We start from the raw sequence: 17,818 nt of genomic DNA, 5'->3' as shown, positions 1-17,818 counted from the left end.
CTACCTTGCTGCGCTCCTGCCTTGATTCGGTTAGATGGCATTCGTAATTTTTGGTGGCCACTAAGTTCAAATCGGTTTCTTTTTAAGTTGGCCCGTGCACTGTAGTTTCCATGCCATATGACCACTGTTTTCAGTATTTCCTAATATGACAGAGTTTGCAACACTGAATATTTGAAAGCTGTTGCTTTTGCGCAGTAATACAATATAAATGTATATTTAGTAATGAATAAAGAAAGCAGGGATTCAACAAACACTTGCGAAGTACAATAACAACTTAACTGTTGTATCGCCGGACAATTTTAGAAAATTTACCAGATGAATTGGAGAATTTATTTTAGTTGGTGAGGTAGAGTGAGTGAAAGTCAGGTGACGGGAATATGTGAAGTTAAGAAAATAATTGTTGTTAGTTGTTTTTGATGTTGTAAGCAGCACTATATGTATAGGCGGAAGGGACTATTTGGCGGAGAGGTACACTTGTTATAATTATTGGAAAAGGTAGTGTGGAAATGGTGCGTGAATAACAAGATTGTTACATATCGTGTTTGAGTTTTCTCAAATTATACAAAAATAAAGATTGTCAGTTGTTGAAATTATGTGAAAAGCATGATCTACTAAACTGCCGAACAGTTTGTCGTAAGTGTAGAAACGAATTAGAACCACAGAAAAGAAGAATATCTAACAAAACCTGAACTAATCTAACCTAATTTAGCACATTTTGGTACTTCTTGATGGCATTCTTAGTATCTCCCCCCAAACTGTGCAAGCCACGCATTTTATAACATAAAGTGCTTTTCCACTATTCTCGATTATGCGTATACCCACCACCACTGACGCGCCTGAATTTAACGGACGCCCCCCCTTGCTACCGTACGGGCCCCTGCCCTGATTCGGTTACATAACATTCGTGCTTTTCAGTGGCCACCAAAGGTATTGCCACTACTGTCTTTAAAAGTTATTTAAAAAAACATTTTTAAAAACCAATACACATTTCACCACTTTTGGCCATTCTGTTTCTGCTTATGGCCACATTTCTGCCCCACTTAGGGCGACTCAAAATAAATATAAAAATCAAGTTCCAAATTTAGGTTTATTAAGTAAAAAGACATCAAAAATCATTTACTTATACATGAAATTAGCCTAGGTATAGGGCTCTTGCCTACTTATGTCTGAATGCTAAAGTTATATATAGGCTACGTTACAAAATGTATTTATCTTTAGCATTTTATATATAGTTTGCAATTTTATCTATAACAAAAAGTTGCCTAGTAGAATATCTTACATAGGTCAAAACTAGTAGAGCACAGAACGATATCGATGTTGTAGTGTTTTTAAACTGTTTTTACAGCTCCAGAAAATACATTTACCACCATTCGAGCCCGTTCTTTAAAGCTCGGTTCTAGCAATTTATCAATAATGTTCAAAGTATTTACTTGTGGTATATCATTCTCAATATTTAAAACTGTGCTTTCTTTGAGTGCACATGAGCTCCTTCATGTCTAAGCGGTTAGCGTACACGCCTTTCGCGGGAGACCCGGGTTCGATTTCCGCCGGGAGCTCATATGGTTCGAATTCCACGTTAGTCAGTAGGTCCACGCTTCATATAGCCTAGCTGCTGAAAGGGGCGCTACACTTAAAATCAACTCTTTTTGAGTCCATACATTTGACATTAAACAGCAACACACTTGTATTCTGTCACACGGAAAGATTTCATTAAGATTAAATTTAGGCTCGGCATATGTGTTTTATACGAAGTGTAGCAGGCTAGGACTATTGCGTTTCGTTCCATTATATAATTAGGTAGGGTTAAGAAATTTTCTTTTTCTTTCTTTTTTCTTTTCTTTTTTTTTTTTTTTTTTTTTGTTACGTCAAAATATGTTTTATTATGTAATTTAAAGTTAACTTAATATTTAGGCCTATTAATGGATTTGCCTATTTAGGCCTACATGAAAAATATGTTGCAGTGTCAATAAAACACTATTTTTGTCATTTTTATTAATAAATATTCAAATCACTATCACAATTGCAAAAGGTGGCCATAAACAGTAACAAGTATGAAACGACTTATGGCCACTTACTGGCCACAATTGGTTACTCACGGAATATTCTGACCCACTATGGGCATTGCATTTATTTGTTATGCTTTGAGGTTCTGGCAGTTACGATAGCATTATAAAGGAAATATAGCATTTTTTGTTACCAGAGAACTAAGTTTCTACTTTCTAGACCACCAGATAAATTTTCTACATTTTTTTGAAAAACTCAAAACTCTTTAAGAAATTTCACAAGAAATTGGAGAAATTTCACAACTCAAAAAATGTAACAGCATATCCATATTCATTAGGTTCACAATGCGTACTGACTGAAACTGTTGCTTAAACTCTACTGTTTTTAATAAGCTTTAGGTCTGGTATGGACTTTTGGGTTTCAGGTGGATCAACGATAAATTTCGAAAAAATAATTATTGAGGCTTAACAACAATTGAAAATGTATTATTATGCAAAATTTAATGGGTACCCCATTGGGGTTCGGGAGTAACATGGGGTATCTAATTTCTTCATTTTTAAATATTTTGAAACGTACGTCTCCGATATGTTCTATAGAACGTTACAGATAGCAGTTAATCGAAGACCGCAACTGGTTCCCAAAATATGGGGAAATAAGGAGTGACACCACAGATGTGTGGGGTTTGTCTACTAGATGGTACAATTTCGAAAAACTGGTTACTGAGGCCTAACAAAAATAACAGAAGAAGTTAAAATCCAAAAAGACACTAATCTGTGCGTTTTAGGGGTACCATGGGGGTCGCAAAACATCCATTTCTAAACATTATCGGGATATGCCTTAACAAAGCTTTTAACAACAATAGAAGTGTTAGTTTTTCGAAAACCCCAATCCGATACACTAATGGTTACCGAAATGTGGGGAAATAAAAAGCGGTACTATAGCTATGTGGGGTTTGCGTGCTAGACGGTAGAAATTTGAAAAACAAATTATTAAGGCCTAACAACAATTCCAAGGACATCCATAATCCATAACAACCGTACACCCCTATGGGGTTTTTAAGGGTATCATGGGGTTTTTGAAACTCCCATTTCTATTTCAGTTTCATTCGGGTAGGTTAAACACTACATCCATCTGTGTTGAATAGTGAAAACTCCATGTCAATATCTGAAAAAGTAACCGAGCTATTAGGAATTCTATTTTTGATGACGTCATAAATATAGAGATTCTTATGGATATGGACTTTTGGGACTCTGCTATAAGGAGGAGAAATTTCACGAAAATTATATATGTGCCTCAATAGACAGTCCAATGGGCGTTCTGTAGTAAAATATGATTGTACCTCTATGGGTTATGTGAGAACCCCATTACAGTTTCTACAAAAATTACTTTAGATTTAAAATTCTTTCGGGCTGCTTAAAGAAAACTCAAGTGTGTTGAATACTGAAAACTCCATGTCAATATCTTAAAAAGTAACAGAGTTAGTAGGAATTACATTTTTGATGACTTCATAGATATATTCTTTACGACGTCATCAAATATGTAATTGCTCATATCTCCGTTACTTTCTTAGATATTAACATGCAGTTTTCAGTATTCGACACAGTTTAGTGTATTATTTAAGCTGCCCGACAGAACTTAAAATTTGAAATAATCTTTTTGTAGAAATTCTAATGGATTCCCACTTAACCCATAGGGGTACCATCATATTTTACTACAGAAGGCCCATTATACTGTCTACTAAAGTACATATATTAGTTTTGTGAAATTTCTCCTCCTTATAGCAGAGACCCAAAAGTCCATATCTCTAAGAACCTCTATATTTATGACGTCATCAAATATGTAATTCGTCATATCTCCGTTACTTTATTAGATATTGACATGCAGTTTTCAGTATTCGACACAGCAAGTGTATTTTTTAAAATGCTTGAGAGAAATTAAAAAAATGAAGTAATCTTTTTGTAGAGACAATAGTGGGGTTCTCACTTAGCCCATAAGAGTACAATCATATTTTACTACAGAGCGCCCATTAGACTGTCTATTAAGGCACATACGATGTGTGGCAATTAAATGACGGAGGCTGCCCACCTTCTGTCGCGCAGGATCGTGGGGAAGGGATGTATCTAATGATGTGTTGTTGATCTTGAACCTTCAAGAGCAGCCACTGTTTGTTTCATGATTCTGAAAGCTTTTCTTTTCTTTGCAGGCTTGCATGGAGAGGACAGTGTTCTGTAGTAGTACCGGAATCGTGGGGAACAATAAAGGTGAGCAGCGCATTAACATCAAATACTATGTCACGTGCACGAGTTCTCGAATGGCACAAACGATTTTAAGAAGGTAGGACGCCCTTTGAGTTCAAGAACGGACGAAAATGTTCAAAAATTTAATGAACTTGTGCGGAAAGACAGACATCTAAGCATTCGAATGATCGCTGACATGGCGAACATTAACAAAGATACAGTAAGACAAATTTTCATGACAATTTAAACATGACAAAAGTTGGTGCAAAAATTGTCCCGAAAAACCTCTCTCAGAACAAAAAGACATTCGAACGACCTTTTGCTGTGACGTCATGGAACGACTCAAAGCAGAACCAGACTTGGTAGCACGTGTCATCACATGTGATGGAACATGGATTTTCCAGTATGACCCGGGACTAAGCGTCAATCCATGCATTGGAAGACTCCCACATCGCTAAGAATGAAAAAAGCACGAATGAGCAAGTCCAATGTGAAAGCAATGCTCATCGTTTTTTTCGATATCAGGGGTCCTCAGAATCAAACGGTGAATCAGACCTACTACAAAGAAGTCCTAAGCAAGCTGAGGTAAAGAATAAGGAAGAAGAGACCGGCGGGCTTTATATCTCGCCTGCATAGTTGAATATAAAGAGACAATGCGCCTGATCATAATGCCCTTTCTGTGAAGCAGCTTTTAGCAGCCAAGCGCATTACTGTGTTTGACCATCCCTCGTATTCCCCGGACCTGGCTCCCTGCGACTTTTATCTATTACCAAAAGTGAAAACTGCATTGAAGGAAACACATTTTCAGTCTGTGGAAGAAGTGAAACGGAAAACGGCAGAGTTGTTAAACAGGGTGATATCAGATGACTTAAAGCATTGCTTTGAACAATGGAAGGCACGTATGCAGCGGTGTATAGATAGGGGAGAGAAGTATATTGAAGGGGATAACAGTCAATTGTAACTTTCTTTGCAATACATCACATTTATAACACCAGTTTCGTTATTCAATTGCCACACCTCGTATATAATTTTTGTGAAATTTCTCCTATTTATAGCAGAGACCCAAGAGCCCATATCCATAAGAATCTCTATATTTATGACGTCATCAAAAATAGAATTCCTAATAGCTCGGTTACTTTTTCAGATATTGACATGGAGTTTTCACTATTCAACACAGATGGATGTAGTGTTTAACCTACCCGAATGAAACTGAAATAGAAATGAGAGTTTCAAAAACCCCATGATACCCCTAAACCCCATAGGGGTGTACGGTTGTTATGGATTATGGATGTCCTTGGAATTGTTGTTAGGCCTTAATAATTAGTTTTTCAAATTTCTACCGTCTAGCACGCAAACCCCACATAGCTATAGTACCGCTTTTTATTTCCCCACATTTCGGTAACCATTAGTGTATCGGATTGGGGTTTTCGAAAAACTAACACTTCTATTGTTGTTAAAAGCTTTGTTAAGGCATATCCCGATAATGTTTAGAAATGGATGTTTTGCGACCCCCATGGTACCCCTAAAACGCACAGATTAGTGTCCTTTTGGATTTTAACTTCTTCTGTTATTTTTGTTAGGCCTCAGTAACCAGTTTTTCGAAATTGTACCATCTAGTAGGCAAACCCCACACATCTGTGGTGTCACTCCTTATTTCCCCATATTTTGGGAACCAGTTGCGGTCTTCGATTAACTGCTATCTGTAACGTTCTATAGAACATATCGGAGACGTACGTTTCAAAATATTTAAAAATGAAGAAATTAGATACCCCATGTTACTCCCGAACCCCAATGGGGTACCCATTAAATTTTGCATAATAATACATTTTCAATTGTTGTTAAGCCTCAATAATTATTTTTTTCGAAATTTATCGTTGATCCACCTGAAACCCAAAAGTCCATACCAGACCTAAAGCTTATTAAAAACAGTAGAGTTTAAGCAACAGTTTCAGTCAGTACGCATTGTGAACCTAATGAATATGGATATGCTGTTACATTTTTTGAGTTGTGAAATTTCTTAAAGAGTTTTGAGTTTTTCAAAAAAATGTAGAAAATTTATCTGGTGGTCTAGAAAGTAGAAACTTAGTTCTCTGGTAACAAAAAATGCTATATTTCCTTTATAATGCTATCGTAACTGCCAGAACCTCAAAGCATAACAAATAAATGCAATGCCCATAGTGGGTCAGAATATTCCGTGAGTAACCAATTGTGGCCAGTAAGTGGCCATAAGTCGTTTCATACTTGTTACTGTTTATGGCCACCTTTTGCAATTGTGATAGTGATTTGAATATTTATTAATAAAAATGACAAAAATAGTGTTTTATTGACACTGCAACATATTTTTCATGTAGGCCTAATAAATTTTGCATAATAATACATTTTCAATTGTTGTTAAGCCTCAATAATTATTTTTTCGAAATTTATCGTCGATCCACCCTAAATCCAAAAGTCTATACCCTACCAAGTTTTGTTTCAATTGGTTGCAGACAGCATGAAGCTTAATAAACGACTACTAACATGAAAATGTTCATAAGTGGTATGGTGGCCACAAACGGTATCACCACCCTATTTATACTGAGCTCTCCTAAAGTCAGTCTGCAAGGAGTAATTGAGCTTCTAAAAGAAATACAAAGCTCTAATCTAACCTGAAAATATAAGAAATGTGTTAAAATTTCGTAAAACTGTCTGCTTGAGTTGGTTCGTGGGCTTGTGTATAGGCCACTCCCCCCAGTTCTTTGTCACCAGAGCTGGAAGAGTTACTACTACTACTACTACTACTTATATCGAGAACAGAACCCAACCAACCCCTGCGGGGCTTGTAACCCATTCCTACTACTACTACTACTACCATTACTATTGCTACTAACTACTACTACTACTACTTATACTAAAGCTTCCTTACCACAAGATTTACATTCTAAATCTTTATAACAAGCGATTCCGATTCATTATGAACTAATATGAATCGTCAGAATCACTATGATTCATTTAAAATCACTGGAGGGAGCGGGCTATACTCAATCCGGTTCGTGTTTTATGCACCGTAGTTTCTATGTCATATGGTCACTGTTATCAGTATTTCCGGGCAAGGTTCTAGAACACAGGTCTCCCTCCCACTTAGCTGTAATAAAGACAGAAAACAACGTGCCCTGCGGGGCTCTAACCCGCACTCACTCGCTAACGCTCGCTCGGCAATACTATGTGAATTAAGTATTAACTTTGGTATAGAAAAGAACCAACCTAGCTATTTACCTATATGGGGGGGCCTGTGTTCTAGAACTTTTCGTATATGACAGAGTTAAAGAATGAAGAAACCAGGGAATTAACAAACATCTGAGAAGTACAATTACAACTGAAGTAGGGAAATGAATGAGTAATTGCGAGTGCAATATATTTACTATAAGTAAATAAATTAAAATAATGCTTACATCGCTTATGTTTACACCCTCCGATCACGGGGGTCCATTAGCGGAATCTTTGCCATGGATCGATTACGCAGTAGGCGAAAAACAACACTAAATTTGCACTCTTATGCTGGCCTCTACACTTTTCAACTGCACAGAGTTCATTCTATACTAAATCAAGTAGCCATGTTCCCAATTCCATTATCATGCTGGGTCAAATTTAATATATGTGATCGAATAGGGAATCCAACTCAAAAGGATTACCAAATTATAAATTTTAATATTTGCCTTGCACTATGAACAACACCACATATTGTCACTACTTTCATATATACTAAGAAACATATATTTTATAAAGTAAAAATAATAACACTACTATCATAGGTAAGTTGATTCCTTATTTTCACTATCGCGGTGATGGAAATGAAAAATGGACAATACCTCTCATTTTCACGTGTTTAATTAACATGCATATTGTACATTAACGTTTATCATCTTTCCCTCAAGAAATTAAAGAATACAAAATACATGGATAGAAAATAACATATATCCTAATCCAGGAATATGTCTTTATCACAGAAGTTACTTGTTAAAGAAATCATACCGTGAAATCCTTGCACCACTGTTCCCGCTGCAGCCATTTTTGTTGTAATGTTTAAATGTTTATAGAGAAAACAAATGAAAGTCGAGTTAAAAGGCCAAAGGAATATGGCATCTTTGTGAGACGACAGACGAAATTGGTGTCATAATAATTTGATAATTTATGTATAATAGGATAAAGGATATTTTACGTGTTTAGACAGATCGCTCAAACGTCGTTTGCCCTAAACGATGAAGAATTTTAAGAGGAAGAAGTAGGGAATCACAAGATACAATGTAGTTTCAGTGGACATTTAATGGCTGGCATTAGCTGGTAAGTATAAGAAAACAATGTCTACTTAAATGTGTAAAACTATGTGTATGTTTAATTAATATATTGTAATTTGATTTTAGGTGTAAGAAGTGCATCCTAATTGTTAACAATAAGATTCTTATGTTGTTTTGTTCAAACTGTCACACTTCCTACTTTCGTCAATATATTGACTGAGTAAGGACGGTCGATGTAAGAGGCGGTACCAACTTATAATTTTCTTGTTGTAATAGGTGTATGAAAAATGAATTGAACTTGAAACATTCATGGTATGAAACGATAATTGTTAGCTTAGATATATCTCGGAATAAAATGAGGATTCAAACAAGGAATTTATCAGAAGGATAGACTAAATATTAAACCACATCCGTTGCTGTGAACGAGAACTACGATTCACATCTTCGTATATAGTATCCTATATTAAAATAACAATAGGACTATTTAATCTTATCATTCAAAGGAATATGTAATAGCACTGTATAATGATTTCTTTCTGTTTTAAAATAGCATTGTAAGTTGAAAAACGCAGTTTTGATTTACATATACAGAAGTAACAGCTTACTAGGTTCAGATTTTTTAAATTTAACATGGACAAAGGAATTTAAGGATAATTTGGTATATAGAATTTGGTAAGTCTTTACTTTGGCCATTTCGATTCATTCATTTCTTGGATTTAGTGATTTGATCTTTCGGTTCCGGTTTTGAGAACTTACCTGCTTGCCCATAGGTTAGTAGCTAGGTTGATTCCTTTCTGTACCAAAGTTTAATATTTAATTCACCATAGTATTGCCGAGTGAGCGTCAGCGAGTGAAGGCAAGTTAGAGCTCCGCAGGGTACGTTGTATTCTGTCTTTGTTACGAATCGGTTCATTCAATGAAATGACCAAAGCAAGGACTTACCATAGAATTTATTTATAAAAGTTTAAATATGTGTCTGTGTTGTAATTTTCGCGCGATATTGCATACTGGAATTATACGAAAGCAGTCTATTACTAGTTAGCCCACTCTTAAGGCAGACTTTGTCACAATGACTTCTCATAATCCTTTGTCTAACATTTATATTTGTAAACTAAGTGTATAATATCAAGATATAATTCATAATTATAATTTTATGATTATTATTTTTTTTAATGATTCATCGTATTAGAGAGTGAGAAAGGCACGGGATTAATTGGCTCGCTATGTTGAATTATCCAGAATGGAATTTTTATGTACCCTATTGGTTACGTGTAGCCATTAAGTATTAGACAGTCATAGAGGCGACTCTTGAGGGAGAACAGTGGGGGCACGGTCACGAATTATCTCTGGTGGTGGAGTCTCTAGACCAGCGTTTCCCAACCTTTTTCAAGTTGCGGCACACTACAGGTGTAACTTGAACTCTCGCGGCACACCCATATATATATATATATATATATATATATATATATATATATATATATATATATATATATATATATATATATATATATATATATATATATATATATATAAATTACTATTATTATCTGTAAATATAAAATACTGTGGTATTTTTAGGTGATTACTGATCTTACAGAGAAAAAAGCTCGATCACTGATTTTCCCCCGTGTTAAATCGTTATGCTTATTTTTCATTCTAATTTTAAAATAGAAAAAAATTGCAATGAAATATACGACTCGGGTTTTTAAAAATCTACTTTCTCTTTCGAAAACTGTATCTAACCTTTCACTAAAAGGGATCACTAAATAACGAACAAATGAACAAATCTCCTATACTTTTAAAACACAAATGTAGGTGATTTGTATGCATGTTTTTCTTGTTGAATTTATTGAATGATATGTTAAAATTTCAAGTTACGAAATAGTCTGCAACAATAAAGAAGCAATAATGGTCATGACAATGATAAATACGTTTTTCAACATTAAAAATGTACAGAAAAGTAACACAGTACGAAACTTAAAATTGAAGATTTATAATAGAGTAGAGGTTCATAGTAATGTGAAATACAAATATACATTTCCCTTATGTCTTGCAATTTGGTTTCTATAGAATTAATAATTTGTGTCGATTTCCTCGCGGCACACCAGCGGCCCATTCGCGGCACACCAGTGTGCCGCGGCACACCGGTTGGGAAACGCTGCTCTAGACCGATTCCCGACCAAGTAAGTTTGTGGTGGACAACATCGTGTCCGTGAGTTTTCTCGAGGTATTCACGACTCCTCCAAATTTCTCCGCCAATCCTTCTATCATCATTCATTTGTATTAATCATCGTCTCCTTTACCCTAAAGAGCATAATTTGTTGCATAATAAAAGCATATTTCATTATTGAGGAAAATTAAAATTTTATCGCTTGAAACGAAGGGAAGAAATGTTATCTACAAGAATTAGCATAGTAGTTGAGTCTTCTTCCGTGAGGTTGAAGTGATGACATTTTAAGTTCTCACTGATGTCTTCTCTCAAGAACCGCCATTGTACAATCGATAAACCACTATTCTAAGTACCGTATATATAAATTGAACAAAGATAAGGGTATTACTTAGTTTCTCCTCCAAATCACTTGGTAGTGATTACTGTTTGTTGTTTGTAACTGTTGTTTAGTCATGAATGTAAATACAATGTGGGCGTATAGCATAAAAATTACAGTGTATAAACACGAACTAACATGTGCTAGGTGTCCACTAATGAACACGAATGCTATCTAAGCAAGTCAGTACAGGAGCGCAGCAGGGGAGTTAGAGCGGAAGCAGCGTCCCTAGATGCAGGCGCGTCAGCGACGGTGGGTATACGCATAAACGAGCTTTTTACAACCTTTACAAGGGCTCACTGTATGTCGTAGTGCCGGCTTCGAAGACACCGGTGAATTTGGGGGAGAAACTATATACCATCGAAAGATAATTTTACTTGTTATATACTGTAGTTCTAAAATACCCATTTCTTTCAGTTCATAATTTGTTGGTAACGAATAATAACATTTTATAACTAGTACTTAAATGTATGTGCATACGTACTCCTTTCAGATACAAATCAAGAAGATGCATTATGGTGACCATAAAGTGTGACTAATTCGGATAACATTTGTTCATGTAGGTTTTATTTTCATGCAATATACTATTCACGTATGGGAATTAGTTACAAATTTTGTTATTGTCTGAATATATTTGTCTTTATTTGGTTTTCAGCATGTTATTTCGGAATTATCTTTTCGTCATTCTTGTAAGTGATATTTAAATCAACTGTATTTGAGGGCTTGATGTCACTTTAAAAATAATTTTGGGTAACATGTCTTTTAAATAGTTTGTACTATTTTAATGCACGAATCTTTATTGGGTTTTGCTTGATGTGTGTTAAACAGCTTTGCACAATTATTGAATCACATAAAATACAGTATTTTAGCACTATGTAGCCAATATATATTTAAACTATCATATATTTATATACGTGGAGAACATTCTTGTTTGTGGCTATTGCACAGTTGCCAGCAAAAATCATACCAAGATCATATACATTCTCTTATCGGAAACTTCGAAATGAAGTCATAACTCAAATATCAAACACTTTTCCTAGTATCTGGGAAATTAAAAGACTTCTAACTAACGGTTTGAGTGCTCACTGGCATCTTCATCAATGATTTCGGTTTGCTGTTTAAACACATAGGTGGCTTCCTGTGGAGCCTCTCTGAGGAAGAAAAGTAAATGAAATCTTTACTTCTCAAACTATAATGGTTTCACAGGAAGGCAGGAGACTATCCAAATGTAAATGGTGTAACGGCGAATAGAATTCACTGATAAAGATCTGAGCGAAGATCAAAACCGTGTGATAGAATTTTTAATTGCGCCTTGTAAAGTCCAGAGTTATTCATTATGTATCCTGTACTAACAATTAAATATATGTAAGTCATGTGTATGAAAATTTGAGGACTACTTTTCTTTCAGAAGGTTTTAAATAAATAGATATTTTTCGTATATCGTTTGAAACTTGTTTGCAAAGGGCGCTAGGAAAGTTTTGCAATAGAACAGAAAGGATCATCACAGGAGTTTGCAAGTCAGCACGTGTTTAGACACGTCCAAATCTGCACTGTAGAAGCTCTACTCATTGCCTCAGTGGGAGTTGATTTTCACCTGTGTTAGTGAAAAGAAGTGGAAATGTCATCGTGGTCAAAAACTGAATACCTGGCAATTTTGCACGTGGTTTAAGTGTTGATCAGTTGTTTAGAGGAAATTACTCCTGTGCTTGGAAAGGATTCTCCTAATCGTACAATGATATTTAGGCGGTACCAAGAGTTTCAAAAAGGAAATTTCAGCCTTGAGGACGCTCCAATGTCAGATCGGCCATCTTCATCTGTGACTGCGTCGCAGTAAAGAAAATGCCTGAGACAGATAGACGGGTTTATCCATCAAATAGAGGTATGCTTGGGCATTAATGCACCAGCAGTTCGCGCTGTTCTCCGCGATCACCTTCGAGTTAGAAAGCTTTGTACCCTTTGGGTACCACATGATTTGACCGACGAGCAGGTCGCACACCGTGTTTCATGATGCCGTCAAATGTTGAAAAAAATTCAAAATGGAAGATCTTCCTTTGTGAACAGTATTGTGACAGGTGACGAATCTTGGCTCTATTACTATGACGTCCCGACCAAGGCTCAAAATGAAGTGTGGGTGTTCGAAGATGAGGAAACCCCGTGGCTATTCAAAAGTCCACATCATTATGAAGAGAATGGTGGCGGTATTTTTTCGTGTACGAGGAATTGTCGAGCGAGTTGTCTTAGAAACACAGAAGACAGTTACATTGAAGTGATGTACCGAGGAATGTCTGCCTAAAGTTTTTACAGTTCGCAAACAGCTGCGCCCAAACTCAAGGATGGGCACATGGTTTCTTCACCACTATAACGCTTCAGCGCACTGTTCGAAAGTTTACTCAGAGTATTTGACTAGCACTGGACTAAAACTATTAGAACACCCTCCGTACAGTCCAGATCTCGCTCCCTGGCGTTTGCACTGTTGCCACATGTGAAGGCCAGACTGAAAGAAATGCGTTTTACAAACGATGACGCCCTATTGAGGGCTTGAGATGATGAGTGTGCCCAGATCTCTGCAGAGGTTCTTCGACGACTATTTTCGAAAGCTGGTAAAATAGATAATGTGTGGTTGAAAGTACTTTGAAAAAGTATAAGAAATAAGGTCGTATTGCAAAACTTCTCTACTGCCCTTTGTACAACTGAAGCATAAAAAACACTATCGAACGAGAGTACAGAATGTTCAAAAGTGTTTGAATTCAGTTTCCTTTGACGAGAGAAAGAGGTAATTTGGTTTGTTAGGTTATCATAAACATTTTTCTAGTGATCTGTTTATTTCAAAGTTAACGATGAGAGAATTGTGAGGATGGATATAATATTTTGCTGCCGATTGTACATGCTTTAAGGCTTTCTTTGCACTTTTATGTAGCCTGGCAAGAATTAAATATTTCTCACGATAGCATTTTCTTAAGGGTTTCGAACAAATTAGCTCTTTCTTGTGACTAAGTTTTTATCTGAATTTATTTTATACAGACTAAGGAGAGATTATCCGCTATCTACTTTGCGCTAATCACTACTTTGTTCTGAAACACCGATGTTGTTGTTCCCTTGGCCCCAGTTTATCTGCTTAGGGTTTAAAGCAGAACATTTTGTTGCCGTATATTTAGCTTCTCAGAATAGTGGAAGACGGATTTCGATTTTTCTATTTATTTAGTTTGAAGGAAATGAGAATAGTGGGATAGTGACCGAAAAATTACATATTTTTCATATGAAATCGAGCTTACTGGCTTAAGAAATAATTATTCATTATCAGAAAGGTGAATATTTTTGAGAAAAAAAATAAGTCATAAGTCCCATTAAACATTCTATTGCACATCTGTTGTTATTTTATATATTATGAATTGGCCTCTCCCAACCCCTTCAGCAAGTTTAGAAATAGAACACTTCGCTTCTGCTCATGAAATGTGGAAAAGATAGAAAGGAAAAATGATAGTAAATTTGGGCATTAATCAGGATAGAGTTGTGTTTAATTACTGCATTTTAAGGGTCACGGGGCAGTAGAGTTGCTACGTCAAGTAAATACATACGAATTTTCATTTTGAGTAAAGGGGTTAGAACACTGAAAACGTATTTGTAACCAATAAAACGAGTAAGAAGAAATAGAATAATGCACTTTGTAATATTTATTATGGTGACATTAAAATATCTTCATTTAGGTCTAAAATGTCTATCAAGTATTTATTTATTTATTTTTTTTAAACAAGTAGATTTACTAGTACGCTCGCCAACTAAAGTTCCAAAAGAAAAAAAATGGATTCCACGCGAGCGAATTAATAATAATATTATTATCGTCCCTACTTGCTTTTAAGAAAACCTGTACATTTGATGACTCACAATTCAGAAGCCGATGATGTGTGCAGGAAATATTCCAGATGCTATTAAGCAGGTCGAGGGTCCTTCACCATGCTATTTGATGAAAATCGGTTGATTCCACCTGGGAACTACGACATAAGCTGTCCTTATAATGTAGATTTTTTGATTCGAAACTAAATTTGTGGACCTACAGTCAAGTGATTAACAAATAGAGGTTGCTTTAGGAATAAATTAGGTTAGGAAGATCGGACAGCTCGAAGAAGACAACATGGGACTTCCAAAATTTTCTGTTTGGAAAACATGGATACATAACAAAATAGGCATTGTAAATTTGAACTATTTTGACTTGATCCTGTGCTTTGCATTACAAGTTCTTGATAAAGTTTTATGTGGAACTTCCTATAAATGGCTTCAAGTATGCTTAGTCTTATGAATGTTAAGGTTTTTCATTACCCTGCTTCATGATTTTGTGAATGATATTGCATTTTTTTTTTTTTTTAATTTTAAGAAACGCATCATAGCATGATTCGCGTTGAATAACTGCAATAATGACAAATGGAATTAATTTTTTCATGTTCGCATAAAATGAACAAATGAATTTAAGGCTAATAAATTTCAACTTTGTAAATACTGCATGCTATCGTTGTTACTCAGTATTTACATATTAAGCAGCTATCTGTAGCTTCGCATAGAAAATACAAAACTATCTACTAAAAGCTTGCGCTCTTATGCACTCTTACTACCGTTAAATGTCTTCCTTGTGTATGAACGAATGCGTGATCTAATGTCAATAGAGGCAAGTGACGAGCCGTTACAAAACTGTAGATGACTGAACAATTTGACTGTCAGGGGTAATCATCTTATTCAGCGACTGCTATAGGTTTATAATTACAGCACAATGGAGCAGGTGACTACCCGATACAACCGATAGCAACTCAAAAACATACCTTTTATACCCACATAACCATGCACTCTATACCTGCAAACTTCCCAGTGTCACGCGGCATCAGCAATGTCAGCAACATGGCGAGTGCAACAAACATACAAATTGAACGATAGAAAAATGAAACATCTGCTCGTTTGATAAGTCAAAATTTTTACGTCATTTTGTTCATGTGCATGTGTTTTTGGCGGTAGCCCCATCATGGACCCCTCGTACATGGTGTCAATAGTGCATTTCAGTGGCGGCTGGTGCATAGTGTGGAACATGTTTACATGACAAGTTCTAAGTGGTAATGGACGGGCATTTAGCTAGTATCCGATATTTCGATCTGGGTATGTCTCACCCTGTAGCGCTTTTTCTCCTCAAATAACGCACCTAGAGCCTTTCTGTTTCAAGAGTGCCCTAGGAAAATATGTGGAACATACTTCGGCCCCATCCCGCCGCCCTCTTATGGAAGAAACTCTCCCTTTGCTTTCGGGAAAAAGAGAAAGACCTCAGCTGTGTTGCCAATTTGTTACTCAGTCGTTTGGTCATGACGAGTGAAGATCGTAGGCTACTTAGAATGACTAACAAGACAGAGCACAGCGAAGTCTGTGAAATGATTCATTGTGGTAACGCTTCCGCATCCAACTATTGAACGATTGGCCAGAGCAACTTGTCTTTTCCTCTTTCGAGGAAAGTACGGGAAAACACAATTCGATAAAAGCGCCAGCAGGGGCACATTTGAATTAGAAAGGATCTTGCTACCTCTCACATCATGTGGAGGAATGGATTGAGGAACAGAGTGCAGACTTGGGTTCGTTGTATGTCTAAAGTGGACCTGTCAGCTGCAGTATCAGGTTGTCGCATATGCCAGGCATTTGGGGAGAATGCTGTGAAAAAACACACCACCAGGCATTGATTCCAGAAATGCTGTTCGGGAGTTCAGACTTTCGAATGAACCTTGCAGTAGACGACAGCATATGTTGGATGACGAGGCCTTGAAAACAGTCATCGAGAAGGACAATGGTCTAACGTGTGATGAACTTTCAGAATGGTTTCTATGTTTTCGCTGAAACAATTACACTGCACCTGCATGGGATAGAGAATTCATACAAGTTAAGCAAATGAGTACTTTACACATTGTCGGCAGCAGGGTTGGCTGGTTTAAACCAACTGTTTTTTTTTTTAAAAAAAAAAACCAACTGGTTTAAACCAAAAAACACAAGATGTTCGTAAAAGTGTAAGTATTCGTAAAATCTTTATAAACATACATTTGTGGGTTATCACGTTTCACTCCCGTATATTATTCGTATTATATTCAGACCTAAATTCCTCATTCAGTACTCAAATAGATTATGCTACAAAAGCAACTTTTGTTCTTTTTATAAGTTTATGAATGTTTCTTTTGGGATTTCGTTGTAGTTTGTTATTATTGTTATGCAAATTGCAATCAAAGAAAAATTCTAAATGTTGTTTCGTTTTAATAATGTTTACTATTGGTAAAATATTTAAATACATCAAAGTGCTGTACTTTTTTTTTGGGGGGGGGGTCATACAAACCCCACGAGAGGCATTTATTGAAATCAGAAAATACTGATCTTTGGTATCTATTTATGTATAAATGGATCAGAACCAAAGTGGACTCAAATTAATTCGTATCTTCATTCATTTTTCTTGCTGATAAATTATGCAAATTAAGTCGTTGCATTTCTTTAACTTGGACTAATAAAAGTCGTAGTAAACTAACTTGGACTAAATTAGTTGTTCTGTATTCTGCAATATTTTGAAATTGTCCATATGTAATTCTGTATAATGGTTTCACTTGTACAACTGTTTTATTTATTTATTATTTTTTTTGCCCTGAAATGGCACTTGACAATTATATGAACAAGTATGTAAAGATCAGTACAACGTTTTTTTTCTTTTTTTTTCTTTTTTCTTTTTTTTTTTTTTTTTAATCAGGAGTCCTTTGTG

The 17,818-nt window shown here is 35.8% G+C and overlaps 2 protein-coding genes across 4 annotated transcripts in view; one reads left to right on the top strand and one right to left on the bottom strand.

Annotated features, from left to right (window-relative positions):
* LOC145680304 (ribosomal RNA-processing protein 7 homolog A) overlaps positions 1–8,425 on the bottom strand; it is a 31,564-nt gene extending 23,139 nt beyond the window's left edge. The window contains exon 1 of one of the 2 annotated variants that reach the window (XM_081750667.1): positions 8,250–8,425. In XM_081750667.1, the coding sequence (XP_081606793.1) occupies positions 8,250–8,286 (37 nt within the window). In that variant the 5' untranslated portion in view covers positions 8,287–8,425. Of the gene's footprint in view, positions 1–8,086; positions 8,228–8,249 lie in introns of those variants that run through there. The other variant, XM_081750668.1, reaches the window with a different exon arrangement.
* Positions 8,339–17,818, top strand: part of Naa60 (N-alpha-acetyltransferase 60) — a 31,367-nt gene continuing 21,887 nt past the window's right edge. Inside the window, exons 1-2 of one of the 2 annotated variants that reach the window (XM_081750670.1) lie at positions 8,339–8,558; positions 11,552–11,617. In XM_081750670.1, the coding sequence (XP_081606796.1) occupies positions 11,616–11,617 (2 nt within the window). In that variant the 5' untranslated portion in view covers positions 8,339–8,558; positions 11,552–11,615. The remainder of the gene's footprint in view (positions 8,559–11,551; positions 11,618–17,818) is intronic. The other variant, XM_081750669.1, reaches the window with a different exon arrangement.

Source organism: Thermobia domestica, chromosome 3 (assembly GCF_964235325.1).
Source record: "Thermobia domestica chromosome 3, izTheDome1.hap1.1, whole genome shotgun sequence".
NCBI lineage: Eukaryota > Metazoa > Arthropoda > Insecta > Zygentoma > Lepismatidae > Thermobia > Thermobia domestica.
Note: the sequence above shows the minus strand (reverse complement) of the source record. Positions and strands in the feature narration are given on the sequence as shown.